Source organism: Anopheles cruzii, chromosome 3 (genome assembly GCF_943734635.1).
Source record: "Anopheles cruzii chromosome 3, idAnoCruzAS_RS32_06, whole genome shotgun sequence".
Classification (NCBI taxonomy): domain Eukaryota; kingdom Metazoa; phylum Arthropoda; class Insecta; order Diptera; family Culicidae; genus Anopheles; species Anopheles cruzii.
This window is the reverse complement of record NC_069145.1, coordinates 47,613,114-47,639,712: the sequence shown is the minus strand read 5'-3', so window position 1 is coordinate 47,639,712 and position 26,599 is coordinate 47,613,114. Positions and strand designations below refer to the sequence as shown.

Below are 26,599 nucleotides of genomic sequence, written 5' to 3'. Positions count from 1 at the left end.
AACGCCCTATATTCCTAAATTACGAAACGAACAAATGAATTATAAATTAAAACAAACCTTACAATATTACAAGGAAAATAAAAGATCATGTAAGGCGCCGAAACGTTAATTCAACATTAAAAAGAATTACTTCATTTCACTATGATGGTAAAAAGTTAACATTAAAATTGTTGAGAATTGAAAATTCGGTTCAAAAATGTACATGTACATCCATAGCCGATTTTATAGCTCCGAAAAGCTGCATTTTCATGACTTAGGGTAGAAGACAAGGGATCTTCTTTATAAAAAAAACTAAGCTGTTGACTCATCCTGAAGAATAATTGATGAACCATGTAGTAAACAGTGACCAAGTACTGATAATATCCCACTCAGACGAAACTCTTAGATAATTTGATCGTTGTACGTTCTGGGATTTCTAAGGTTATCTTCTTCCGACTCTCCTGGTGCAGTAGTTTTCTACGATAGCCGCGTTCCTGCATCCAGCCTCGCAACTTGTAGAACTCCCGCTGCGGCGACGTGACTCAACAACCCTCGCTGCATATGGGCTACGGGTAAAGTCGTCAGGGCTGGCGATTGCTCGTTTTAAGCACCTTGTTGGTGGCTCGATAAGCCCCAACGGTTGGTAGGTTATTTCCGGAAGCTATCAAGGTTCCCAATAGGAGGGAACCAAATGAACCGATACTACATGCGATAGAATCGTCCATGAATGCAAATATCGTAATGCTAGAACCCTGGCCAACAATTCTTGTTAGAATATCATCCTTCGTCTGGCGCCTCACGTTTATCGTAAATTGCTTAATTAAATCGAACCCAGTCGTCAAGGCTTTTTTACGCGCAAATCTTGAATCTTGTAATTGAAAATAAACTTCGATCAAAACCGGTACCAGTATATTCTAAGTGCGTAGACGGGTAATAAACCGACCCTAGACGTGATAGACGATGAATTGTACAGCCCAGTGAGATCCAAAAATGCCTATCTTTCGTTGTTTAGTAACTGGACGACGAAGACTTAACTAACTTCAAAATAAAATAACCATACAATTCTAACATGTAAAATTGAAATCCCTTTCAGAGTCGTAAGTCTACCACTACAAAGGTCGTCCTGTTACATTGGTATTTTCCTGCCATACAGTGGGTGACGGTGATGATCGAAAACGCCCGCTGTGAGTATAGTTATTAATTATTAGTCGTTGGATGCATTTTTGAGGTGTTACGATTACTTTGCAAGGCGGTGATCGTTGGTTGGCTTGATAAACAACGAGCCTCAGCCAACCACCAACAATTAAACCCTTGCGTATCAATCGCGTTCTAGACGACTCCGCCACCCTCCATCTTTGTTATTGTTGCGTGCCTGAGCTGACAATGCGTGCAAGTGCTGTAAGGCGCCGGCTGCCCTTGGTGGGATTTTTGTTTTGAATCGTCCCGGTCATCTGGCCACTTGCCGGTGGAACACTCGTGGGGACGAAGGGGGTGCATGACGGAGGCTTCGGCGGCATTGTGACAAGTTCATCATGAACACCGATATAAAGGTACCGCCGCCGACCGGTCCGTACCGTAGTCTACCGTAGCATCAGCTGCCGTGCACACGTGCGCTTTCGGGTTCTGTGAGCTCTGCAAGTGGCTTCCTTGTTCCGCTTCGTGGGTAGTGTTTCCGTTGTGTTGCGGGAAACCGGCCAAGCAGTGAGAGTGATCGTTCGAGGGATTTATTGAAACCGGTACAACAACGACACGACTTCAAGTGAGTTTTCCAGTTGTGGGACAGAACGATAAAGGTGAACCAGATGTTACAGAAATGGATGACCACGACGCCGTTGGGTATTTGAATACTGGTCGAACCTTTGGAGTTGGCGGTTACGTGTGCAGCCTATTGTTATCACGCCGTACGCCAATCGTTTTCTTCAAGAAGCATCATAACATTTGTCCTATCGGGCGGGAAAGTAGTCCCCTGTGGCGAGGATAGCTGGTGCGAGGCCACCGGTTATCTAGGCTAATTGCATTTGCGTTTATCGTTTTTGGCGAAGAGTTTCTCCAGCAAGATCTTGACCATTCTTGGCTAGATAAGTGATACAACGGAAGAAGATGGACGAAAATACCATCAGCTCAAAGATCATGCTCAAAGTGGTGCGCCCGCTCATACTGAACTGGGAAATCGTTGGTTTCACTTTTCTGCTTAGCGGCACGATCCGATGCGGTCATAACGGCGGCAGATGCGAATATTCTGTGGACCGGATGTGCACCCTGAGAGTGGGTGTACTTTCGTACTAAATGCGCTACGCTTACGTTTCGGTTGATGCATGGTCAGTGCCATAATGCTGGTTCTCGTCACGTCAGCGGTCACCCGAAATAGAACGGCTAGACTAAATTTATCAACTGCCGATCGTTGGAAGTGCCCTTTGCCTTCGAGACACACTTCGTGATGCTGATGGAAATGGTTCCAAAATTCTGTGGCACAGTTTCGCAAATAATATTTTTTGTTTCGCCACTTTCTTTAAGCTTTAATAAAACCGTTTGCTCCACGCGTTCAGTTGGTTACGCGCGTGATGCGGAGGGTGCCGCTTCCGTCGATCTTTGCGCACCGCACGCACCGGCAAACAGTCCGCCATTTCAACTGGTAAATGGCGTTCGAAATTGGAGAAATTCCGCCTAATGACCGCACTGAAACGTACTTATCCAATTGAGCTGTGCCGCACCCTTGCGAATTGAAAGTGATAACGGCATACATGCATACAGAACGACGATGGAGGCGCGTGGTGCTCGATCCATTCGTGGGGCACGAAAGGGGATTGCCACTTTTATCCAGTTGTTAGTAGAACCCGACCCAGTAAATTGGATTGCGCATACGGAATAGCGAGAAATCGTTAACTAACAGATGAAAACATGTTGCGGCGTGATGCAGCGACCGGGAAGCGAATGATAAACGTGACACGCTAGCAACAAGGTCAAGTTCGCGGACACCGATGCCCTCAGTGAGATCGCAAATTGGGGACAAATTTGTGTCGATCTAAGTAATTGTGCTTCCAACGCGTGGGTGCACTCGGCTCGGCTGTACACATTACGCGCTCAAAGTCCCAACAGGCTAACCGATGGTGCACGGTTGAAGGTTTTTTCTCACTTCTCGCCGATCAGCTGACAAGTGCATTCGCGTCCACACGACCGAGAACTTGCAACGCACATGCACCGCTCGCGTGCTAAAAACCCGTCGGCGATGTCAGCTGTAAAGGCCGTCGGTAGGCAGATCGGCTGCCCTTCCCCTGCCGGCAGTACGTTTGATGGATGTACTACGCTAGTTGCACCGTAGTGTCATTCCCCCTGACTGATCGCTTAGCCGGAGCGCTACAGGCCTCGGAAAACCTGCTACGGCTGGGGTGAAGGATGCGGCGGATAGTTTGTAATCGTTGTATCCGCCATTCGGCGGAGAAGCGATTGCGTGGGAAGGTGCGGATGTGAGGGAAATGCTTGGTTTGTATAGAATAAATTATCGAGACGCCATAAATTGCGCTGCACTTGCCAGCTGGCAATTCGAAAAGCTGCCTTTCGGGACAAGGCATCCCTATCGAACAAAGTTATTCAAAAAAGGGCTACAAAATTTAAAAAAACGTTTAGTCAAAAGTAAACGTCGACTTCGTTCGGATTGCTCGTTAATGGTCAATTCTGGTTGAGGAAAAAGTTATTTCTCGGAAGCTATGTAGGTCATCATGGGCAGGGCATCAAGGGTTTTGAGAGTATTTTGATGATTGCAACGCAATTTTTTGTAGAGTTTAAACCTGCTCGGTAAAGCTGTTGACCAAATTACCCACCAGCCAGCCGACCAGGCTAGTGAAATAAATACTACGCAATAACACTAAATTCCAGGCAACTTCACGGTGCATACTGCCGTGTGCCGGGGCGCTATGGATTTCGGGAGCGACGATCGACAACTAATCATACTAATAGAATCGGTTGATGGAGCACACCGTTGTTTGAATTATGATAGCAAAGGTCTCGCAGCGCTTATGACACCGATCCGGTTTGTGGTACCGGATCGGTCTGCGCCGTAGTAGAAGTGTGTGTGGTGCTGCGGCTGCACGCCGGCGAACAATGTTCCATAATGGTAACCCAATTAGCGAGCTATGGCTGGATTGATTTTCTCTCCCTCGCGGGGATTCAGATCTTCTACCGCAAAGGACACAGCATCGAACACTGGACATGGGGGAAGGGATTTTAACACCTCGTCGATGGATTGCGACGAACGGGTGATGTTCATAAAAGATGGAACAATGGTGCACCGTGCGTTCAGTAAGGTTTCAGCGCTATTCGTGAGTACTACTACTAACATTCCTGCGTCGTGACGGACTCGTTGTTTCATCGTTTTTAAGTATTCAATACGCGGTTTTGCCAGCTTCCCTTCCTTTGAAGTGTTGTACTGAAGCTAAGAGTGTTGTTCCTTCAAAATGGTTGGGTGAGTTTCGAAAAGTGTAAAATGGTTCAATATCAACTTGTAAATGCGGTTCTTCAGTTCATCTAAAACCACGAGTACGATCATTACTCTTACGTGCTGTTTTGTCCTGTAATGACTATATTTTCCAGAATGTCGCGAACGCTGGAGCTGTCGCCGAATGCGCACATCAACAAGTCGCTGCTCGACAAGTACATGGCCTTGCCAATGCCTGACGGCAAAATTCAGGCAACGTACATCTGGATCGATGGAACTGGCGAAAACGTACGATGCAAGGATCGTACGCTCGACTTTATTCCCCAGACGCCAAATGGTAAGACTTGAGGATCTGGTAGGACGGTTCGTTGGATTGAAGTGCTTCATTCTGTGTACCGCAGAGCTACCTGTTTGGAACTACGACGGAAGCTCCACGTACCAGGCGCAGGGCTCGAACTCGGACGTCTATCTTCATCCAGTGACCCTCTACAAGGATCCGTTTCGCCGCGGTAACAACATCCTGGTGCTGTGCGAGACGTACCGCCACGATGGTACACCCACCGAGTCCAATAAGCGCAAATCGTGCCTGGAGGTGTGCAAGCTGGCGGCAGACGAACATCCGTGGTTCGGTATAGAACAGGAGTATACGCTTTTGGACGTTGACGGACGTCCGCTCGGTTGGCCGAAGAATGGCTTCCCGGGACCACAGGGCCCGTACTACTGCGGCGTCGGGGCAGACAAGGTTTACGCCCGGGATATTGTGGACGCTCACTATCGGGCTTGTTTGTACGCTGGAGTGAAGATTTGTGGCACGAATGCCGAAGTGATGCCGGCGCAGTGGGAGTATCAGGTTGGACCGTGCGAGGGTATCCAGATTGGTGATGATTTGTGGATGTCCCGTTTCTTGTTGCACCGTGTGGCTGAAGAGTTTGGTGTATGTACTGACAAATGGCTTTGACATTCCAAAATAGCAACGGAATCTAATAATTCCAGCCCGTTTTGTTTCGATCCATTCCCCAATCAACAGATTGTTGCCACACTCGACCCAAAACCAATGCAGGGCGACTGGAACGGAGCCGGTGCGCATACTAACGTGTCCACGCAGACGATGCGAGAACCTGGAGGCATCGCCGAGATCGAAAAGGCCATCACTAAGTTGTCGAAGCATCACGACCGCCACATTCGGGCGTACGATCCGAACGGAGGCAAGGACAACGAGAGACGCTTGACGGGAAAACACGAAACCAGCTCTATCCACGATTTTAACGCCGGTAAATAGATTGTTTCTTTGTGCTAGCGAACAAAGCGCAACTCATAGTGAAGAGTTGCGGTAGAAAGCTGTTGCCGTTACTCATCGGATGGTTCTATTGCAGGTGTTGCTAACCGTGGATGCTCGATTCGTATCCCGCGAGGTGTGTCCGATCAAGGCTGCGGCTACTTCGAAGATCGCCGGCCAAGCTCCAACTGCGATCCATACAGTGTATCCGAGGCGATCCTGCGAACGATTTGCCTGGACGAGTGAGCGAGCAGATTGCCGTTGTCGTCGAATGAAAACCGTATTATCTAATTGACATTCCTGTTTATGGACATTTAAACCAGGCAATACTGGCCATCATTCAGTGTCGATTGCATTGCTTACTGGCAACGTGTTTGTTTTACTGTTTCGTTTTAATTTTTCCTCACCATTAAACACTAATTAGCCGATACATGGGTGCAACGTGTCATTCTGATGACAGGCATTTGCATTTGTTTCCTTATCGTGCACGCATGGACGCCTCGTGCTGGATCAAAAGAAGCCAGTTGATCGCATCTAAGTTTGAAATAAAAGCAACATAAAAACGCCAATGAGTCAAGTGCCAATTATTGTTTGTTGGAAGGTTTACTCCAACGATTCATCCTTTCAATAAACCAATGACTTTTGACATTCAACTGGTGAATTCGTTTCAGTTGATCTCAAGTTGTTTTCCTTGTCGTTCGGAACAAATGATCATAGTTGCTTTTTAGTCGCCCATGACACCATGGCAATCCATTGTCCCGCATTTGGCTAGTGCTGGCTAGACTGTTAACAACTACATTCAACGCTGAATGGATGCAAATCATGAGCACGTGTTGCACGTGATCTACAGCCAGCTTAGTGGATGCAGATCAAGCCTATTATTTAACCGGCCGAACATCAAAATGAATGATTTTGTTCAATTCTTCTCTTAGATTAGCAAATACTTCTGAAAATAAACAATGCCTTCGAATACTATTGGTGTTGATGTACACAAATTTGCCGTCAATAAAATAATAGCACTATTTGGTTACTGGTTACTTTTTGCCCATTTACGATTATGTATTTTATATCCTTTTCAGTTTTCAACTTGTGCATTAGGCATATTTGCATGTTTCCCGACTTTGGTCACTGGATCGCAATATTCATGACCACCGTGAACTTCGATTTTAGCCAATCAGTGCTCGTCTGAAACAGGACCCCTAATTTGAATCCGGTCGATCGAAAACATTAAAAAATTTCTCAGCCACTTAGTTTTTGTATCTAATAAATCACTTCAGTTTCCTTTTGTAATGTTTCAAATGCGGTTTCAGTTTTGAAGTAGTGACTATCGTTTGACGAATTCTATCTCGATCAAATCTGTTTCATAAAATATCTTTATTTTCATCGGCAGGCATAAATAAACATGCTCGTAGGTATAGTTAGTTTATCCATGGTTTATTTCACAAACGTTAGAAACAGTGGTGTACAAAAATAACAGTAAGTATTGTTAAACTAACTCGTCGCAGCATCGTATATGGAGGTTTTAAATAAGGTTTTAGTTGTTCTCTAAAATAAAAAGAAAATAATAAAAACATCAGTAACTTTTGAACGGTTGGTAATCTTCATTGCAGTTGATGCTTACATGTTAATACTCTATACTTTTTAAAACAAAGGCACATTGGTTAGTTGTCTGGGTGGCGAACAGAAACATTTGCAAGAAACAGCTGCCCTTACGGATTGTTCCTGTACTTCGTGAATAGCGTGTAGAGTACTCGCAGTGTCGACTTCAAGTCCTTATTTACGATATCCTCCGGGCGTGCTTTCGGCTTCAAACCTTGGTCCATCATCAACTCGAAAGCGAAGGCCACATTGTGAATCATCTGTTCGGCGTCCTTTGGCGTCAGGTGAAAGTCGTGTAATGGTACGAAGAAACCTCCCAGTAAACCCATCAGTAGACACAGAAACACTCCGTCCTTGAAATCCGTGCTCAAATCGGCCGCCTCGAAGTTCAATTTGTTAAGGTGTTTGTTGACAAACGTTATCAACGAGCGCTTCACCACTGCTAGCTTGTCCGGAGCATGATCGAAAAGTGTATCGAAAGCATCACGCTCACACCGCATACCGACGTCATCGTACGATTGGGTAATCTGCTCCTGAAAGCGTTGGCTGGTGAGCTTTCCGTTCAACTTTTGCACCATCACCACCGTCACGTAAGCGTTTTCGGGCAGCCGTATCGGAGCACGATAATGGCGCACCAGTGCTACTAGCAGATGCAAAATCGAAACCGTGTTCTTCGAGTGAATGCTTTCCACCGTCCATTTGGGGCTGTTGTGATGATAGCCTAGAGTCTGAAATTATCATATAAAGTAATACGGCGCACCATCGTTAAGCTGTTCATCAAGCACAGCATAGCGGAGAAGTTGCTTAGTGATTCTTACGTGATTCACGGCATTCAAAACAACGGAAAGTTTTTGACGTTGCCCTTCCGCCGACTGCGTAACTTCCGGCACATTAAGTTTGTTGTTTGACAATTTCTCCCACAGTTTCTGCAGAACCTGACCGTCGTATAAGTCTTCCTCAATGTTGCTAACGATTATGCGGTCTTCCACCAACTCGTCGTTTATCCAATCGACCAGTACTTGCAACAGCTCCTTCACCTTTGGGTGCAGTAGGGATGCTGGCTGTATGATTGAGCGAGACTCATTGTCCTCGAGGTTGTAATCCTCTGGTGGGATGATCGGAGCATTCGGACTGCCGGGTGAATCTATTGCGATCTTTCCCTCCTCCTGGATTTCTTGCACTGAAACGACAGATGTTAGAACATAAACAGATGTTACTGCTGTGTTTACTCTACCCTCGCGTTCCGATGTTTACGTCACTGATTGATGGGGCGCATGTGTTCTACCCACTCGAAAAACAAAAAACTTTGTTTCGCAACTGTAATTAGGAACGTCGAAGTAACATTACAGCGTGCTGATGCCATAAAATCTCCTCCACAGTTCAGAAGATAAAAAATAATCCATTGCTGCAGTTTCGCTAGCGAATGGAAATAGCTGTTTTCATCCCCATATATGGAAGTAAGTGCCCAAAGTATTCGTCGTTGTTTTCAACTAGAAGTTTACAGCATCGCTTACCTTCCTTGATTCGCTTCTTTCTTCCCAGCGTTCCGATTTTGTCCCAAAAGCTTTCCTCCTTCTCTGAACGCCCAGAAGTGGGAGTCCTGGGAGATTTTGGGCGATTTAAGGTCGACATTCCTGAGTAGAGAGCTGAACTGTTTCAATGTTTTCACTGGGTGTGTGTGTGTCATCGAGTTAAAAATGCAGCGCTTGTTGACATACGAGTTTGACACCAGAAGCGGAGGCGTAGATAGGCACAAGGGTCTGATTTCGGTTATTTGCAATTGAAGGCCAAAGACAACCTATTACAAGAGTTCAATTTTAAAATAATTAAATGTCTTTTATTTGCTAACACAAATGAGAATCGACTCATCGGTTCATAGTTGAATTGATCAGTATTGCCAATCGTTGGCTTACTGTATCAGCAGTTCGTTGCTGAAGGGAGATACATTTGACAGTTCTTTCTGTCTCGCCAGCAAAACATTGTCAGAAGCATCGAATCGTGATCAGTTGGTTGGGCGAATATCAGATGGTTCTATGAATTTGTGATAAAAGCGGCAAAAATCGGGAGGAGTTTGTAATGTGCAATACAAGAAGGCAATAGAAGGGCTTTTAAAACAAACTTTGCCGCCTCCGGTTTGAGTGAATATACTTTAAGACATAGGTGTCGGGCAAACATTGGTTTGGCGTGCGCGGTTCCGCGCCGAATGACGTGGAGAAAACTGTCCTGTAGCTGAGAATAAAGGCGCTCGGTGCATCGTTAACTGAGAATTTAATTCGTGTGTGTCATAAGTTTGTCGCAAACATGTTTGAAATTACAGACACACAGAGTACGTAATTCCTTGTCGTACGAGACCTGGCGCACCTAATCGTGTTCTGTTTTGCTGTTGCTTACAGAGATCGGAGTCGGCTTAGCTGGTTTCGGAATAGCGTTCTTGTTCCTCGGCATGCTTTTACTGTTCGACAAAGGACTGCTGGCAATAGGCAATGTGAGGCCACACACCTGATGGATAACGCGATTGTCATCAAAAACTGTACTCATTTTCGTTTTCATTTTCATTGTAGATATTTTTCGTCTGTGGCCTTGCTTGCGTGATAGGGCTGGAGCGAACGTTTAGATTTTTCTTCCAAAAACACAAAGTGAAGGCATCGATTGCATTCTTTGGAGGCATTTCTATCGTCCTGCTGGGGTATCCGCTGATCGGTATGCTAATAGAGATGTACGGGTTCATACTCTTGTTCAGCGGATTCTTCCCGGTGGCCATAAATTTCCTGCGACGGGTACCGGTTCTTGGAACGTTCCTCAACATGCCCGGAATTAGCCGGACCGTTGATTGGTTGGCGGGCGAATCGGACAGGACAACGGTATGATAGGATTAGGAGATTAGGATCAACTCAACAGTTTAATCTATTAAGCGATAGACGGTGGCAGGACACGATCGATACTTTTGATCAGGACCGTTTATCAACAACGGCTAAAACAATAGAGCTCCCACTTGTAAAAAATGTTCTGTCAGAGAAAAGAAAACGGTAATTTTAACTTATTTATGGTCCTAACTTGATCAGATTATCGTTTCCTTTTAGTTTATTTTGAATTAATATGCTACCATTCATTATTAAATCATGTTACATGAAATTGTCTTATACCATCATCTTTTTTTCATTTGTTAGTACAAGACACTCACTTTTCGTTTCATTTGGAAATTATTAAAATGAAAAAGACATAATTCTGTCCTGTTGCAAGTCTAGTTTTAATTACTAAAACATTTGAAAGAACTCAAAGGAAACATCTGAAGGGTAATCGTCTAGCGTTAGGTCGGCTTTTGTCCTTGTATATAAATGAATAAATTTTGTACATCTTACACACGAACTCTTAATCCATTTCCAATGCCGTTCTTGTTTCGTTGTATAAACCATAGTCATCAATTTGTAATTTCAATTCGCGCAACAATAACTGCATGCCGTTCTTTTAAAATGGTTAGTTTGAAACTTGGCATAATATTAGCGAATGCAGTGCTGAGCATACTAACACCTTTAAAAGAGGAACAGTCATGTAACACTGACTAATTCGTTTGAATGGATCACATTTCTTTCCAGGGAAACGCATACAACAAGTAGAAACGAATCGTGCTCCAACCCTTAACTTGCATCCCGTTGATTTCCCTTGGCATGATCGTTGGAGCTAACCAACGTTAAGCTTCTGTAAACCGAAATCGATTATCTGAGGCCATAGGCCCTGTTTCGTTTCTGTTACTTTTAATCCTGTAATAAAAATATCTTCGCAATGTCATGGTCGTTGGTTGGTCATACTGGGCAGTCAAGAATTGGATACCGTATGTTTTGTAGAATTTTTATTGATATTTTTTTCCCCTTCAGTTTTCTCGATAGTTTCGTTTGTCCTCAAGCCTTTAGAGCTTAATGCCGAGTTTATCTAACTCTTGTTTATGTACACATGCATGATCACAAAGCATGAACAGTTCATGATTACGGTTTTCGTAGCCATTCGTTGAGTGGTGAATTATAATGCATTATGTGTCTATAGGACTTTATGGTTCACGTATCGTTCATGTCGTCGTCAGTTTTCAATGTCTAGTTAGATCGTTTACGTTGCCACGTTGAACGGACTGGTTCCGGAAGATGCGCTGTAAATTAAGAGAATCGTTTCCGGCGCAACTTTTGTAGTTCAAACGAATGTGAATGTGATGTTCCTGCCTCATGCGGCATGGCGTTCCATTCCGGACATAAGTAAACACATCGAAAGAATCTCCATGGCACTAAGGCTCGACAAAATACTTTACTGGTCGTTTTTTACTTTGCTGGCCGTTACCCAAAAGCAACGTCATGTTTATCGAGCTTCGTTACAGATAGTTTGAACACCAGGTTTCGAATGGTGGTAATGTTTTTTACAGAACGAATTTAGGAATATAAGGTAGAGAAATCGGGAATATTACACAAGGATAGGTTTGTGTTGGGAATGGAAGGATTCGTGGTTCGGAGGTATGGAGGGTGATAAAAGGTTGCTGGTAAAGGAACGAGAGGATTACAGAACTTTCTTGATTTCATCGTACAACACCAGTACGAATGCACCACCAGTACCACGCAGAACGTTGGAGAAGGCGCCCTTGAAGAAAGCGCCAGTGCCTTCCTGCTTGGCGATGGTTCCCCAACAGTGGAGGGTGCTCTTGTAAATAATCTCGGACTTGGCACGACCCGATTGCATCATCATGCGACGACGGACGGTATCGAAGGGATAGGACACGATACCGGCAACGGTGGTGACGACTTGAGCGATGGCCCAGCTGACGTACCACGGAGTGGTTTTGGGATTCGGCAGCATACCGCGGGCAGTATCATAGAAGCCGAAATAGGAAGCGCGATAGATGATAATACCTGTACGAAACCAAATAACAGATCGAGTTCGATCAGCGGGTGTTCCAGTTGAGCGGTAAGCTAACGTTCGACTTACCCTGGACGGAAACACCGAAACCACGGTACAGACCGACGATGCCGTCAGTCTTGAAGATCTTCCCAAGACAGTCACCCAGACCCTTGAACTCACGGGCTTCGTTGCCTTTACCGACATCGGCGGCCAAGCTGTACGGGTAAAAAAAAATCAATATTAGTCACGACTCTACTTAGTGTCGCTAGCATTCATGTGATTTTAGCAACTAACCGGGTACGGGCGAAGTCAAGCGGGTAGACGAAGCAAAGCGAGGTGGCACCGGCCATACCGCCGGAAGCCAGGTTGCCGACGAAGTAACGCATGAACTGCGTGTTCTTGTCGACACCACCCAGGAAAATTTGCTTGTACTTGTCCTTGAAGGCAAAGTTTAGGGCCTGAGTCGGGAAGTAACGGATGACGTTGGCCAAATTACCGCGCCAGAAAGCAGAGAAACCCTGCTCGCGCGGGATGCGCACGAAACAATCGACCATTCCCTTATAGCGGTCCGCTTCAGCGATCTGCTTCGAGATGTGCTGGACCTGTAGCAGCAGCTTCACGCGCTCAATTGGGGCGACAGCAGTCTTGGAGATTGCGGCCGAGATACCACCGGCCGCAAAATCCTTGAGGAACGCAACTGGATCCGAAAGTCCCGGCATTGTCGATGTTTCTGGAAGATTTTCGTTAGGTGCATTACTATCTTCTGTATTTAGGAATTCACCCATGTAACGGAAATTAAATCTAAGCGTAAATAGACACATAGTTTACAAACGTACTAAGTATAAACGGCCTAGTAAGAATTTGATAAACTTTATACTTAATGTTTCCACCAGCAGCCAAAACGGAACAATGCAGCAGAGAATGTACCAGAATGGCGTCTCTCGTCTCGCATTTGCAATTGCTTGAAACGAGTCCATGATTTTTCTTTGTAATCGTTTGGCTACATAATCGGCCACCGATTGCATCATCGGACGACACTGTCAAGGATATTGTCACCGATCGATACACCACCGATAGCAAACATTACGGATCGAACAGCTCTTCCCCTCGATGAGGTTGTTGATTAACAAACATTGTATCTATTTCCGTCTCACTGCCATCAGAAGGTTGGATTTGGTATAAATAACTAGTCTTCTTGCGATCTACCGAATAGAAGCTTTTTATTGTCCTCACATCAGGACGAGGGCCGTCGCTTATGGCAGTTATGCAAGTTGGTTCTGTTTACTATTTCTCTTGGGTAACACTTCTAGATTCCGATTACATATTTCACTTTGTCCATTCGTTGAACACTTTTAGCAATTTTACACAGCATTTTCTGACGATCACGACATGGAGGATTAAAGTTACGTAACGATTGTTTCGAATATTCTTAGAAACCCCGCCATTGCGGTTATCGTATTAAACCGTTCGTTAAACACGGATCTTTCTTCCAATTAGATACGTACTTGGTTAAGGAGATATGGGTGGAGAAATATCCTTCACGACCCTCGTGCCTATGGATGCTGCTGCTGGTGCAAGATCGCGGTTGATTCGGGATGGATCCTTACTAAAAGACCACAGGACAGAGAGTGAAGATCGACGATCACTTTTATTAACCTATAACCACGCCGAATGCTGTTAGGTCCTTGGCCGAACATGCACTCGCTCACAAGGCGCATGCGCGCTCCACTTTTCCGAATGCATCCGAAACCATGCACCCGGACTGCACGGCGCCCGTATGGACGCTCTATTCGCCAACGATCATATGATCGTTTAAGTGCGCGAATCCCTTCAACCGCTGTGCGCGACTTCTTTCCACCGTTTCTTTGTTTATTAACGATCGCTTCAGGGTGCTCGAAGAGAAAAAAGTTACAATTGAAATTACATTTAAATTACACATTCATCTATGATCCAAAACTGACGAAAATCCCACTGTATCGTGTCTGATTGGCGTAGTCTAATTTTTTTTTCGTCATGCTTTTGGAGAAGCCCTCACGCACTGCTCGAAAAGAATCGGAACGGCCTGAGACGCAAGAGCTGGTTACGAGGAGGAGTTGGGAAAATAGTTGCATTGCCCTTGATCTACAACACGGTCGGGCGCGGTACGACGGATGCTGGTTGCGTCAAGGCGCAATGTCGTTGGCTGAGGTTCAATACTTGACCAAGAGAACAACGGCTACGTCGATCGTGAAGGCGAATCGAATGCAGGGCAAAGCCGAACAGATGCACACACAAATGCACTCGTGCGAATGCTAAAATTATGCGATGGGCGACAATCGAAGGACCATAAACACTGTGCCCGTGGATTCGCGTGGTAGGTTACTGCGAGGTCTATTTACGGCTCTCTCCCATGTTTCTGTTGCCGAGAGTGCAAGTGTTTGTAGGTGAGAAATGTCCCGAATCGTGTCTCTAGGTCAATGATTTCTTCCGTCTCGAATAGTTCAATGGTGACCACATCCACGGGGCGCAGTTTAGGATGCGGCACGTTTAGGATGGATGCCGGTGGTCAGCGACAATGCATGTTTCAACTCGCAAGGCTTATGGCGAGACTAGCGAACGGAAATGGGTAGAAGTTACATGGCGATTTAACTATAAATTATGTTTTTTGTTGAAGAAGAAATAATTTTTTGAGTGTCGTGCGCTGCTTGGAGGCGAATGCAACGCGGCCCAAGCGGTAAATGGCGGTGTAGTAATTAATTGGTTTAGTAAGAATTGAGAGCGATTAACTTTAAACTGATTTACTACAGAATCATTTGTATAGAGCATTTAATTTACATGTCAAAACACTTACTTTTTCGATTACGATCAACGCCCAACCATTTTTATCCGTAGCCAACCATCCTTATCCATTTTTTTTTTTCAATTGTTAACGATCAATTCGTGTGTATTATTATATGAGTTGTGAACTAATATAATTACATAGGCAGGATGTTGTGTTAAACGAAGCTTGAAAAAAATGCTGATAAAAAAGCGTTTTGTGCTCATACTCACAATATTACATATCATGCTGCTTGCTTGTAATGATTTTCATGTAATATTTTCAAGAAAATTGATTTGATAATTTCCCTTTTTAATCAAAGCAAAGTGCAGTTCACTACTCACTGTTAACTTCACATTATTTCGATTAGTCTGATGACATCAATGACTAACATAGACCCAATATGCTTCGATTAATACAGCATTGTCATTTTATTTGTTAACACAATGTTTTCCCGTTCTACTTTAGGTAACATGTTTTGCATCTGTTTTTGCTAATATAATAATCAACACGTTGTTGATCTATGAAGATCTTTTCTTGTACATGCTGAGTTAGTTACAACATCCAATTATGCAAGTTTTCCCTTTTTCTTCGCCAAACATAACTCTCCCAAAAACACAAACAAAGCCACGGTCATTAGACACATCCACAAGTAAAATCCTCCTGATACTTGATGCAGCTGCAACGGGATCGGCTCGTTGTCGGTCTCCTGGTTGACCCAAGTGTAAGGATTCTCACGATAGGCTCTGAGCCAGTTGACCATCAATCCAGCCTCGTAAAAGCGGTTAATTAAAATATCAAACGGTTGCTTCAAATGCGATATTCGTGGAAAATGGAAGGCTATGTAAAAGCTTATGCCAGTATCTCGACTCACATACACCATGCCTTTTTGCCCATGTTGCTTAACATAATAAGTAATAGATTCCATGGCTAGCGCAAAAACTCCTTTAATTTGGTGTTGCGATATGTTATACAAAATGGTGTCCCAGTCACCGTCCTCTTCATTAATTATGCGAATCCTGTAAATGACACGAAAATATCATAAGTTATGTCGAATTTCAATTTAAAAAATACACTACCTTCCAATCATCCAAGGATTCTCTACAAAATAATGCTTAATGGTGGGATACATATAATAACATAGACCTGCATCATTTATGTCTTCGTAAGTATTCAAATTTGAAGCCATGTTATCGTTCGAACGGAGGTACCTGAACAGGGACGATTGATAAAAATTTCGAACAATGAATGCATTTAACACAAGACTGATCACATAAATTCTGGAGCTGTGCCTTCTAACATAACTTCCTGGTCCTCCCATTAAAATAACCCACGTAATATATATCACGCCTTGCTGTTTCTCGTAGAAGGAATGATGTCGAATGTAACAGACTATATTCGAAAAGCCACAAATAATCGAATAGCAAACAAAGATTAACGTCCACGAGGACGCTGTGAACGGTAGAAACAACTTTTCCAATGATGTGTATGGATTCCTTGGAGGAATAGCCATGGTCAGTTGAGAAATAACACTTGGGAAACTCGAACGAAGGTAATTGCTGTGATCAGGGCTTAGTCCAGTAACACCAAATCCGACATCAATTTCTGTCCTTTGAAGCATTCCTAACAAACCTGTACTGTTGTTCGAATCAAGTATGCCCCATTTCTGTTTCCCAGACGGAGTTGAGAACTCGATGGAAAAATTCAGTGCGCTTGCAATGGTCTTTATAATGACTGTCTCTAATCCTACAAAGACTGTTTTATTTCCAGTGGCCCGAAGCATGGAAAACGGTTTAGCATCAAACGTCCCTACCTTTAGCGGACAACCATTGAAATTTCCTAAAGAACTATGGAACCATTTGCCTAGATTACTCCAGCGGTTGTTTTCAAACTTATCTAACAGCTTCACACTTGCTTCTAGACAATGATCGCGGACATACGCATTAAAAGTGTACGCATGATACTCTTCGGCGCTACCAGGAATAATGAGAACCACGTTGACGATACGTAATTTCCAAAACAGGCTGAAGATTTCCTTAACTTTCTGCTCGTTTAAACTTTGGTCAGCAACGTTAACAATGTAACTTCCGTCAATGTCATACTTTTCAAACACAACGGTTTCCATAATCTTTTTCAACGAACAATACGTATCTGCGATAAACACGTTTTGTTGGAACCTGGATTCGCCAGACGGTGAGCCATTACTTAATGTTGCCACCATCCAGTCGCTTTGCTCCTGCAACAGTTCGTTAATCAAATCCAGTTGTTCGACATGTTTGTTGGAGGATGTTTCATGCTCGATTCTAAAGTGTACTGGAAGTTTCAAACTTCTGTAGTGGGTCTCCAGAACGGAAAGAAGAAAATTTTGTCCTTTGACGTTATAAGCTTCTTCTGCTATTATCACACACAGTCCTTGCTGCACTAAAACACTCGCCACTACCCACAATGCTTTCATGGCGAATTTGAATCTGTTTGGTGAGGATAGTTTGGTGAGGTTCGCTTAAATACTTCGTCAAAGATATGATGCTCGAGAAATGATTGAAACAAAAAAACTTAACGCCTATAATGCATCCCGTGTGAACAGCAAAATTTATGCATGTTTTTGCTACTGCCACATGTTACTTGCCCCCTAACGAGGTCCAAAAGCCAGTTAAGGCAGGCATCGACATTGTTCTGTGCAAACATTGCCAGCTATATTTACATTCGAAGTGGAAAGCAATCAATTTGGGTTAAAAAACCAAACAAGATCGAAAATCAATAGTGAATCACAAATAAATTAAAACATACTTATGGCTTATGAAATTATCTTCATTCAATATACGCCTCAGAGCTCGTTAGCGTAAACGTCGGTGTCTAATGAAGTTTCACACTACCTAATTAAATATCTCCAAATCATGTATTATCGGCATCATTGTCGATGTTGTAGTTATCATTCATATGACTAGAAAAATTATATTTTATTTTTTTTGGATTCCTACATATTTAAGTTAAAGTTTACAATGGTGCATCTAAATGCATATCTAAATTGCAATGACAGATTTAAGACTGTTTTATGTAAGTGTAGTACTTTTTTATCGTTTTGTTTTTATTTTCACAATCCATTTATGTCACAAGTTAACGACAACGCAAAATCGCTTGACTGTTATAAATCAAGATATAGACTATCGACAGCACTAAAGCATACGTTCATTGCACGATTACATTTAGATGTGATTAAAAAGGTACTGTTTTTCGAAGACATTTACCAAATTGCAAAAGCGTTCATAGTGAAGTACTGTAGCTTTAATAAAGTATTCGGTTTAATTATGGAATTAATATATTAAAGAAGTAAGATAATTTTCTTTCCATTTAAGATATCATTTCATTCGAACTAAAAATATTCTATTGAAACAGAAGGGCTATGGCGATCATCTTCTGACTAAAATGATTACCATATTTAAAACCCAACATAAGCCAATTCAATGACTGTTCATCGAACGATTATTCAAAACCATTTTTTCATAATTATGTAGATCGCATGCATTATGTAAACGAATGTTGGTTTTGCATTTTTCGTTGAATGTATTCAAATTTTTGTTTTCAGCCCTATAATAACTTCGCTGAGAAAGATAGACAATGTGACACTCATTAGAAACATCCACAAATAAAATCCTCCGGATACTTGATGCAGCTGCAACGGGGTCGGCTCGTTGTCGGTCTCCTGGTTGTCCCAAGTGTAAGGATTCTCTCGATAGGCTCTGAGCCAGTTGACCATCAATCCAGCCTCGTAAAAGCGGTTAATTAAAATATCAAACGGTTGCTTCAAATGCGACATTCGCGGAAAATGGAAGGCTATGTAAAAGCTTATGCCAGTATCTCGACTCACATACAACATACTCTTTCGACCATGTTGCTTAACGTAATAAGTAATGGATTCCAAAGCGAGAGCAAGCACTCCTTCCGGTTTACGATGTGATATATTCGTTAGCATTGTGTTCCATGTCGCATTTTCTTCTTGTACAATACAAATTCGGCTGGTGAATAAAAATATGTATTCATTAATGTGTGTATAATATTTGATAAATGTCCCTTAGATAAATTTGATACCTTCGATTCATCGATTGAATATCACCATAAAATTGCATGGCAGAAGGAAACATGAAGTACGTGAGTCCAGCTTTATTGATATCGTCGTAAGTATGCAGGGTAGGAGCCAAATTTTCCACCGAACGGAGGTATGTGAACAACGCCGATTGATACAAATTTCGAACAACGAATGCATTTAGCACAAGACTGATCACATAAATTCTGGAGCTGTGCCTTCTAACATAACTTCCTGGTCCTCCCATTAAAATAACCCACGTAATATAAATCACGCCGTGCTCTTTCTCGTAGAAGGAATGGTGTTGAATGTAATAGACTATATTCGAAAAGGCGCAAATAATAGAATAGCATACAACGATTAACGTCCACGAGGACGCTGTGAACGGTAGAAACAACTTTTCCAGTGATGTATATGGAAGCCTCGGAGGAATAGCTATAGTCAGTTGTGAAAATATGGTTGGAAAACTGGAACGCAAGAATTTACTGCGAACCAGATTTATTCCGGCAGCTCCAAACCCGACGTCAACTTCCGCCCTCTGAAGCATTCCCATCATACCTGTACTGTTATGAACAGCAAGTACTCCCCACTTTTGATTCACCGGCGGAGTTAAGTATTCAAATGAAAAATTTAACGCTTTAGCAATGGTTTCAAAAATTACTGCTTCCAATCCTGTTGCATTTGTCTCATTCCTATTTTGGCTAGCCATAAAAAATGGTTCTACTTCAAATGTTGTAGCCTTTATAGTACAACTGTTGAAATTTTGCAAAGGACTATGAAACCATTTGCCTAGATTGCTCCACTGGTTGTTTTTAAACTTATCTAACAGCTTCACACTTGCTTCTTGACAATGATCGCGGACATACGCATTAAATGTGTACGCATGATACTCTACGGCGCTACTAGGAACAATAAGAACCACGTTAACGATACGTAGTTTCCAAAATAGGTTTAAGATTTCCTTAACTTTCTGCTCGTTCAACTTTTCGTCAGCAACGTTAACAATGTAACTTCCGTCAATGTCATACTTTTCAAACACAACGGTTTCCATGATCTTTTTCAACGAACAATACGTATCTGCGATGAACACGTTTTGTTGGAACCTGGATTCGCCAGACGGTGAGCCATTACTTAATGTTGCCACCATCCAGTCGCTTTGCTCCTGCAACAGTTCGTTAATCAAATCCAATTGTTCGACGCGCTTGTTAGAGGATGTTTCATGCTCGATTCGAAAGTGTACTGGAAGTTTCAAACTTCTGTAGTGGGTCTCCAGAACGGAGAGTAAGAAATTACTTTTTCTGTTGTAGTGCACTGGCTCTAGTCTACAGTAAACACAAAATGCTTGATAGAGCACAACTACCATCACTAACAGTAATGCTTTCATGTTGAAAGCCTTTTCAGTTTTGAAGTGCCAGACAATCCGTCTTATTTCTGTTACCGTCGACACGAACAAATGCGTGTCTAGTAGAATGAAATCTGTGCGCCAGCATGTACATAGATCTTGGCACAAAAACAGACTACATTGGTCGTGACACAATCCATTCTTAACAATAAAAACCATCCATTTGCACTACTAAGTACGTGTGAGGCGATAACAGTCCATTTCATGGCGGTTACGCCTTCGTTTTAATCTGATGCCACATTTTATTGATTTTCAATCAGTCCTCTTTGAAGAGTAACGTTGAAGTGCATGCAATGGCCAGATTGACATCAGCAACTTTTTTGTCTGTAGCTCCGACTAGAATTAGGACGTGTTATGTTGTGAAAAACTATATTGAATAGTCTCAACTAATAAAAAAATCACGTAAAAATGGGAGAAATGTAAAACAAAAGGCCAGAAACAAATGCCCGTCACTATTGTACATACGATTACAATTACTAATATTCTCAAATTTTCTTCAATTCTAAAACCACATTTTTATGTTTCTTTTATTTATTTTCGTTTGTTTCTCCTTTTAGAAGGGAGTGTAAAAGACAAAAAAGGTATTTTATTATCTCGTTAATTGAAAGTGAAATTATCATCAAGCGCAGTTGTGTGCATCTTATGAAACAATTATGCCAAACTTTCCTTTCGCGATGTTAGTGTTAATACATATGAATACGAAGGAAAATGGATGGTTGTGATAAGCGTGAACAAACGGAGGTGAAATAAATGCCAAAACATGAAATTAGAAAGGACGACCCATGCCACGCCCCATTGGAGGCTGCGGGGCGTCTTGTCCGCCCGATTTCGGACTTTTGATCGTTTCGTCCACGGAGAGAATCATGCAAGTTGCCTCGCACGCGGCGGTCAAGGCATTGATTTTAATAACAGACGGTTCCCACACGAAAGCTTCAAAGTTATCGGCAATGTGTTCTTTCAATATGTCCACTCCATACCATTGGCATCCTGTGGAAAAGGAAAAAAAATTAAAACAAAAGCTTCAAATTGATCAAAACTTCGGAACACAACTAATTCACACATTTAGAGCCATGTTCTTTGTGGTACGTTTTGTAACTCCACTACATACCCTGTGCGTGCTTCTGACGGAGTTTGTTGAGAATGTTGGTTGCATCAAACCCGGCATTATCACACAACTGACGCGGAATAACTTCCAGTGCTTTGGCAATAGCGCCAATAAGTAGTTGCTCCTTACCTGCGATAGTACGCGAGTGGTTACGGAGCATTTTCGATAGCTCCATTTCAATAGCACCACCACCTGAAGAGAATAAAATAGAGGACGTTAGCAACGGTTTAAACATGGAAAACATTAGTCTGGCAAACTCCAGAGGCACCTACCTGCAACTACAGAATCGTTGCGAATCGTACGACGAACGATCATGATCGCATCATGCAACGATCGTTCTGTTTCCTCTAGAAACTGTTCAGCACCACCGCGCAGAATAATCGTGCATGTTTTCGCGTTCGGGCAACCTTGGAAAACGTTGAATCGTTCGCTGCCGATTTGGCGCTCCTCGAAATGAGCGCAATTTCCCAGCACTTTGTCGCTAATATCCTGAACCGTGGTCATTACAGCACCACCGCATGCCTTCTGTGTACGCTGCAAGTCCTCCTCGGGCACACGGCCGGCACAGAACATATCGCGATCGGCAAAATATTGCGTGGCCACATCACCAATTGGCAGCTTCGAGAGCACTACCTGTGCGCCCGATTTGTGAATTTTATCCAGCTTATCGTAAAGAATCTGCCATTCCGCATCCACGATCTTCTGATACTCGGCCACGTTATTCACGCGCACTTCTGCATTGTCCCGCTCCGCCTTCAACTCCAGTTCAATGTTGAGCAGTGCGATTTTCACGTTATCGTAGCTCTTGGGTTGCATCTCGAAACCAGCGTAGGCAAACGTTTTCTTAAACGCTACCCCTTCGACCAGCATGGATTCCTCCAATGCGCCACCGGTCACCTTCTTTATGCCAATCATGTTCAATGGCAGCAGCGAATCGAGCGTCGTCACCGAATCTACTACCATTTTGGAGAAAAACTCCTTCTGCTGGTGGATAAGCTTCGAGTTGAGTGCGGTGGCAGCGCATTTCTCGAGCAGCGCACGATGTTTCTCGTTGTCATGCTTCTCGATCTTGAACGCTAGTTCATTAATCTGCGCAATGCAGAGAGTAAGGGCTCTGCGAACTGCCTTGATGATGATCCGCGGATGCACACCTTCCTCTACGAACGGTTTCAACTGCTTCAAGAACTCACCCGCCAGGAGCACCACACTCGTGGTGCCATCGCCTACTTCTGCATCCTGCGATTTGGCAATATCGACCAACGTTTTCGCAGCCGGGTGCACAATGTCCAGCAGTTTCATAATCGTTGCCCCATCGTTGGAGATTGTTGCCTTGCCCTTGGTGTCCACGATCAGTTTATCCATGCCACGGGGGCCCAGCGTCGTGCGTACTGCATCCACGATCGATTGGCATGCGTTTATATTCGAAACGAGCTGCCGCTTGCCTTGGGAACTATCAGTTCCCGCCTTCAAAATGATGATCTGCGGTTGCTAAAAGAAACAAACCCGGAACGTGTGATTCATGCCGTTTGGGCTAATGTGAACATGTGTGTGCGTGTGTGTGCCTGTGGTAATGAGGGTTGTGTTTCGCTAGCCGATATCGCTGTTAACCAAAAACTATTGTTCGTACTGATGATTATGTCTGCACTGCCTACACTGGACAGGGAAGTGGCTAATTTTAACCAAACCTAGGTGCGTGTAGCTTTAAACAAGTTTTATGAAAAAGCATGCTCTCAGGCTGTCGTTTGCAAGCCGGTAAACAAATGGTACCTTGTTTGCACTTGGTGCACGATCTGGGCCATTTTTGTGAATAAAATAATGTCATACGTACCATTTTTTAAGGAAGTAGCGATACCTTAAACCCGAGGAAACCGTAACAATAGTAAGTTTTAAGAATTCTGATTCAGAAAAATCAGTACTTTTCACTCGCAAGCACACCGTGAACGTGATCAAGCGAAGAGAGCCGAATTGCCGAAATTGACAGCTCCTGTTTGACAGCGGCCATGCCGCCGTGATTCAAGCGTTTTTGCGTAACGTCTCTCGAAGCGTTCTTGTAACCAGTAGTTATTCAAAAAAGGAGTAGCCGTTATTGTACAACATAAATTGGTGACTCATGAAATTTTCAAAACAAGGAGTTTTGGAATGTTTTAGGAAGTAAACATTATTATCAAACAAAAGCAATAATGAGAATATGGTGGCACTGCAATATGTTGTGCTACGAATCATTGGGAAATTATGTTAAACAAAGCTAAGACATATGACGTTTTATTGATTAATGTCTCATCTTGCCATTAATTTTCCAATACATTTGAATAAAATAATCTCTCTACTCTGGCTGAAGAAAGCATCAAAAGGATATTGGTTATATTTAGGGATCCTGCGGAGCTTCGGCGTCTGATGTTTCATCTTCTTTATTCCAAACATCCTTCGGGCGAATCATCATCATGGACGACTTGAGTGAATAATCTCCTAACCAAGACTCCCACAAAACACCGGTCGACTTGTGGGAGCGAGGATGCTCGAGATAATATTTTCCATTCAGATTGGACTCAGCACAGCTGCAAAGGAAGTTTACGTTTATGAGTCGTTCGCTGAAGTTTGTGATAGAAACAATTACAGTTCAGCATACCTGTTAAACCACCAACCGCTTCCAAATGTGAGGGCACAAGAAAAACTGCCCGGTGATTGGTCGTTTGAACGATCAAACGTGCTGAAATCGTGATCGTTGTGATAAGACAACGAATCTGAAGCATTACCACGATAGTCAGACACCATTAAATTGTAGTTGAATTTTTCCGTTTCCATCCTAAAGGTACCGTACTCGGCGTACGCTCTATTACCCTCAAAGTCCTCGAGCTCGATTCGCAACTCAACATTATCATCGTAACTCAGTCTTGAAAGAAAAAAAAAGTATATAATGAGTATGCTGACGCTACTTACTAGCACTTGTCGACACCACTTACTTGTGAATAAAATCGTTGCCAAACCAAAACTCATGGCCAAGATCACCAAATCCGTACTTGTACTCATTCCAGGAACGATTGAAATTTTCTTGTAAATCAAAGTGGTTGCGACGCTGCAAAACGGTCCAAGCTAAACCTTCCGTTGAAAATTGGCAGTACCTCCGATTAAAGTCTCGCCTAGCTTCATTCAATTCAATAACGGCGAAGGTGTACACGCCGTTAACTCTTTGCAATAACTGATGACATCCATCCTTATCGGGATGATGAAAAATTGTGTCTTCATGATGAACGATTGGTACTGTTGAAAAGACGTTCAGATCCTCGGTGCCTTGATCACTACCGCTGCCCAAATCGACTGTAGACGACAGATCAAGTGACTCCTCTTTCATGGTGTCATTGGCTACAGTAGTTTTAGATTCATCAAGAGGGTTTTCTTTCTCTTGTGAACAGTGCTGGTTATTACGCCTATCAACTTTTCTGTCAACATCAAGTACCAACGCTTCAATTCGTTTTAACAAAATATCGGCGCTGTTTGTAAATGTGGTCACCTCATTGTTCGTTCGCTGACAACATGAATTGATTTGTTCGAACTGATTTGCCTCCAACTCGTATATTCTTTCAGTACGATCCTCCACAGATCGCATCATACCAGTGAGCATGTCGACTGCTCGACAATTTTTGCGGTTTGTAACTATCTCGCGTAACTTTTTCGAAGTCAGCTTGTCCAACAGATCATCAATTTCTTCATCCGACTCGGACAAGTCTTTTTTAAATTTCGTAAACCCGTTCGTACGACTTCCACCGTTTTGGGCACTACATTTGTTGTTGCAGCCATTACCGTTGCCAATGTTTTCCAGGCGGTTTATTTGCTTCTGAAGCTGCCCAACTTTTGTAAGTATTGCAGCCTGTTCAACTACATCTGGTCTCTCATTTCTTCGTCCACGATGCGCAGCATTACTGCTGGATAAGGAGTAGACGGTTTTCGTGATATCGTGTAATTTCTCGTTAATTATATCCACTTTTTCAAAGATGTGTTCAACTTTAAAATCGAGATTGGATAGGCGGGTTTCAAGTGCAGCAGATGGAGTTTCGTGGGTTCTGAAAGAGCAACTCTTACAATACACACGATGGGCAGTGAACACAGGGGCATAATTACTTTTTTAAGATATCCAGTTTACTGTCAACCGATTTGATATGCTCGCTCCATGCGCCGATGTGATGCTGAAACACATCCCAGATTTGAGTTTTTTCCTGTACCGATTTCACGTTGGCATCCAAACTTGTCAATGTTGTCAGCACGGTAACAATACGCTGCTCAAGATTGATGAGGTAGTGGGTATTGAATCGGTTTAAATGTGATTTTATATTTTCCAGCAACACTCGGATATCCTGGTTCGTTGTTACTTCGTTGCTCGATTGCTCGGCAATCACGATTCCTAACTTCGCGATAAATATCGCCAGCATTATCGAGTTCCAGTATTTCAGCTTCTAAAAAAAACGAATCACAAAACATAATTACAGCCACGTGCCACAACAAACGCTATCACTTGAGTTGAAATACGCTAATGGTTCACTAATCGTTGAGACAATTCATCACTTTGAACATGGAAATTTGAAAACCATCTTTGCGTATGGCTTGCCGGTTCCATTGAACACGCGGTTTCCACGTTATGCGACGGTTTGTTTACAAGCTACCGCCTACGCATCGACGTGGTGCCCTTAACACCGTAATGCGTCCCGACCAATTTTACCCATTTTATAGACTGCAGCACGTTTATAGTACCGCTCACGGAGAGCTGTGTCTTACTATGATAGCGTTTAAAAATAGCGCCATTGATCAAGAAGTAGTTTGATTTACGATACCGGAGAAAACCACTTAGACACATTAATTCCTTTTTCTTAGATACGCTCGCTAGCTGATTTGTCTTGTTCTCGGACCCCACTGCAGCGCACTTTCTCTAAAATTCTTTCTAAAGCTGGTGATACGTTCTGGTATCGTACGCCTTATCGAGCGATGTCCTTGGTTGAAAGCCACTCTACGTCGCAAGACACTCTGAATCACAAGATAAATCGTTTCGCTATTCTTGGATCTT

At 43.1% G+C, this 26,599-nt stretch overlaps 7 protein-coding genes across 8 annotated transcripts; 2 read left to right on the top strand and 5 right to left on the bottom strand.

The window, feature by feature from the left end:
• The first annotated feature begins 1,568 nt into the window (after positions 1 to 1,568).
• Positions 1,569 to 6,617, top strand: LOC128274389 (glutamine synthetase 2 cytoplasmic). 2 transcript variants are annotated; one of them, XM_053012584.1, is made up of 5 exons: positions 1,569 to 1,738; positions 4,567 to 4,748; positions 4,813 to 5,345; positions 5,439 to 5,682; positions 5,785 to 6,615. In XM_053012584.1, the coding sequence occupies exons 2-5, from the start codon at positions 4,568 to 4,570 to the stop codon at positions 5,931 to 5,933; spliced, it is 1,107 nt and encodes a 368-aa protein (XP_052868544.1). In that variant the 5' UTR covers positions 1,569 to 1,738; position 4,567; the 3' UTR covers positions 5,934 to 6,615. The 2 variants fall into 2 exon arrangements, with proteins under 2 accessions (XP_052868544.1, XP_052868543.1); XM_053012583.1 differs by lacking the exon at positions 1,569 to 1,738 and adding an exon at positions 4,311 to 4,438 and having other exon boundaries at positions 5,785 to 6,617.
• Positions 6,618 to 7,102: 485 nt separating this feature from the next.
• LOC128272529 (beta-parvin) lies at positions 7,103 to 8,947 on the bottom strand. The gene is made up of 4 exons (XM_053010353.1): positions 8,801 to 8,947; positions 8,105 to 8,466; positions 7,309 to 8,014; positions 7,103 to 7,232 (listed from the first exon to the last, which is right to left on the bottom strand). The coding sequence occupies exons 1-3, from the start codon at positions 8,916 to 8,918 to the stop codon at positions 7,397 to 7,399; spliced, it is 1,098 nt and encodes a 365-aa protein (XP_052866313.1). The 5' UTR covers positions 8,919 to 8,947; the 3' UTR covers positions 7,103 to 7,232; positions 7,309 to 7,396.
• A 311-nt stretch (positions 8,948 to 9,258) lies between these two features.
• Positions 9,259 to 11,069, top strand: LOC128273721 (vesicle transport protein GOT1B). Its single transcript, XM_053011751.1, has 4 exons — positions 9,259 to 9,612; positions 9,680 to 9,771; positions 9,848 to 10,147; positions 10,880 to 11,069. Exons 1-4 carry the CDS (start codon positions 9,588 to 9,590, stop codon positions 10,898 to 10,900), a joined length of 438 nt encoding a protein of 145 aa, XP_052867711.1. The 5' UTR covers positions 9,259 to 9,587; the 3' UTR covers positions 10,901 to 11,069.
• Positions 11,070 to 11,547: 478 nt separating this feature from the next.
• Positions 11,548 to 13,826, bottom strand: LOC128273720 (ADP,ATP carrier protein 2). Its single transcript, XM_053011750.1, has 4 exons — positions 13,667 to 13,826; positions 12,456 to 12,891; positions 12,249 to 12,376; positions 11,548 to 12,172 (listed from the first exon to the last, which is right to left on the bottom strand). Exons 2-4 carry the CDS (start codon positions 12,878 to 12,880, stop codon positions 11,823 to 11,825), a joined length of 903 nt encoding a protein of 300 aa, XP_052867710.1. The 5' UTR covers positions 12,881 to 12,891; positions 13,667 to 13,826; the 3' UTR covers positions 11,548 to 11,822.
• Positions 13,827 to 15,526: 1,700 nt separating this feature from the next.
• On the bottom strand, positions 15,527 to 17,413 carry LOC128270500 (uncharacterized). Its single transcript, XM_053007907.1, has 2 exons — positions 16,038 to 17,413; positions 15,527 to 15,977 (listed from the first exon to the last, which is right to left on the bottom strand). The coding sequence occupies exons 1-2, from the start codon at positions 17,411 to 17,413 to the stop codon at positions 15,527 to 15,529; spliced, it is 1,827 nt and encodes a 608-aa protein (XP_052863867.1).
• Positions 17,414 to 20,983: 3,570 nt separating this feature from the next.
• Positions 20,984 to 23,493, bottom strand: LOC128271704 (T-complex protein 1 subunit eta). The gene is made up of 4 exons (XM_053009321.1): positions 23,375 to 23,493; positions 21,819 to 23,034; positions 21,550 to 21,738; positions 20,984 to 21,428 (listed from the first exon to the last, which is right to left on the bottom strand). Exons 1-4 carry the CDS (start codon positions 23,375 to 23,377, stop codon positions 21,208 to 21,210), a joined length of 1,629 nt encoding a protein of 542 aa, XP_052865281.1. The 5' UTR covers positions 23,378 to 23,493; the 3' UTR covers positions 20,984 to 21,207.
• A 389-nt stretch (positions 23,494 to 23,882) lies between these two features.
• On the bottom strand, positions 23,883 to 26,340 carry LOC128270499 (angiopoietin-2-like). Its single transcript, XM_053007905.1, has 5 exons — positions 26,314 to 26,340; positions 25,663 to 25,994; positions 24,507 to 25,604; positions 24,173 to 24,436; positions 23,883 to 24,101 (listed from the first exon to the last, which is right to left on the bottom strand). Exons 1-5 carry the CDS (start codon positions 26,338 to 26,340, stop codon positions 23,912 to 23,914), a joined length of 1,911 nt encoding a protein of 636 aa, XP_052863865.1. The 3' UTR covers positions 23,883 to 23,911.
• Between the last annotated feature and the right edge of the window lie 259 nt (positions 26,341 to 26,599).

Bases quoted from the DNA above. Each gene is read 5' to 3' on its own strand.
- LOC128274389 (XM_053012583.1), top strand. The intron at 4,749-4,812 runs GTAAGACTTGAG...TGTGTACCGCAG, and splicing joins TATTCCCCAGACGCCAAATG to AGCTACCTGTTTGGAACTAC. The intron at 5,346-5,438 runs GTATGTACTGAC...CCCAATCAACAG, and splicing joins GTGTGGCTGAAGAGTTTGGT to ATTGTTGCCACACTCGACCC.
- LOC128273720 (XM_053011750.1), bottom strand. From the start codon at position 12,880: ATGCCGGGACTTTCGGATCCAGTTGCGTTCCTCAAGGATTTTGCGGCC. The intron at 12,377-12,455 runs GTTAGTTGCTAA...TTACCCGTACAG, and splicing joins CTTGACTTCGCCCGTACCCG to CTTGGCCGCCGATGTCGGTA. The intron at 12,173-12,248 runs GTAAGTCGAACG...GGTTTCGTACAG, and splicing joins TTTCGGTGTTTCCGTCCAGG to GTATTATCATCTATCGCGCT.
- LOC128270499 (XM_053007905.1), bottom strand. From the start codon at position 26,340: ATGGCGCTATTTTTAAACGCTATCATA. The intron at 25,995-26,313 runs GTAAGACACAGC...CGTTTTTTTTAG, and splicing joins TATTTTTAAACGCTATCATA to AAGCTGAAATACTGGAACTC. The intron at 24,102-24,172 runs GTATGCTGAACT...CTTCCTTTGCAG, and splicing joins AGCGGTTGGTGGTTTAACAG to CTGTGCTGAGTCCAATCTGA.
- LOC128270500 (XM_053007907.1), bottom strand. From the start codon at position 17,413: ATGAAAGCATTGTGGGTAGTGGCGAGTGTTTTAGTGCAGCAAGGACTG. The intron at 15,978-16,037 runs GTAGTGTATTTT...TGTCATTTACAG, and splicing joins AATCCTTGGATGATTGGAAG to GATTCGCATAATTAATGAAG.
- LOC128273721 (XM_053011751.1), top strand. From the start codon at position 9,588: ATGTTTGAAATTACAGACACACAGA. The intron at 9,613-9,679 runs GTACGTAATTCC...TGTTGCTTACAG, and splicing joins TGAAATTACAGACACACAGA to AGATCGGAGTCGGCTTAGCT. The intron at 10,148-10,879 runs GTATGATAGGAT...ATTTCTTTCCAG, and splicing joins GCGAATCGGACAGGACAACG to GGAAACGCATACAACAAGTA.
- LOC128271704 (XM_053009321.1), bottom strand. The intron at 21,739-21,818 runs GTAGGTGCCTCT...TATTCTCTTCAG, and splicing joins CAACGATTCTGTAGTTGCAG to GTGGTGGTGCTATTGAAATG. The intron at 21,429-21,549 runs GTATGTAGTGGA...CCTTTTCCACAG, and splicing joins CCGTCAGAAGCACGCACAGG to GATGCCAATGGTATGGAGTG.
- LOC128272529 (XM_053010353.1), bottom strand. From the start codon at position 8,918: ATGTCGACCTTAAATCGCCCAAAATCTCCCAGGACTCCCACTTCTGGG. The intron at 8,467-8,800 runs GTAAGCGATGCT...CTGTCGTTTCAG, and splicing joins AAAGAAGCGAATCAAGGAAG to TGCAAGAAATCCAGGAGGAG. The intron at 8,015-8,104 runs GTAAGAATCACT...TGATAATTTCAG, and splicing joins TTTTGAATGCCGTGAATCAC to ACTCTAGGCTATCATCACAA.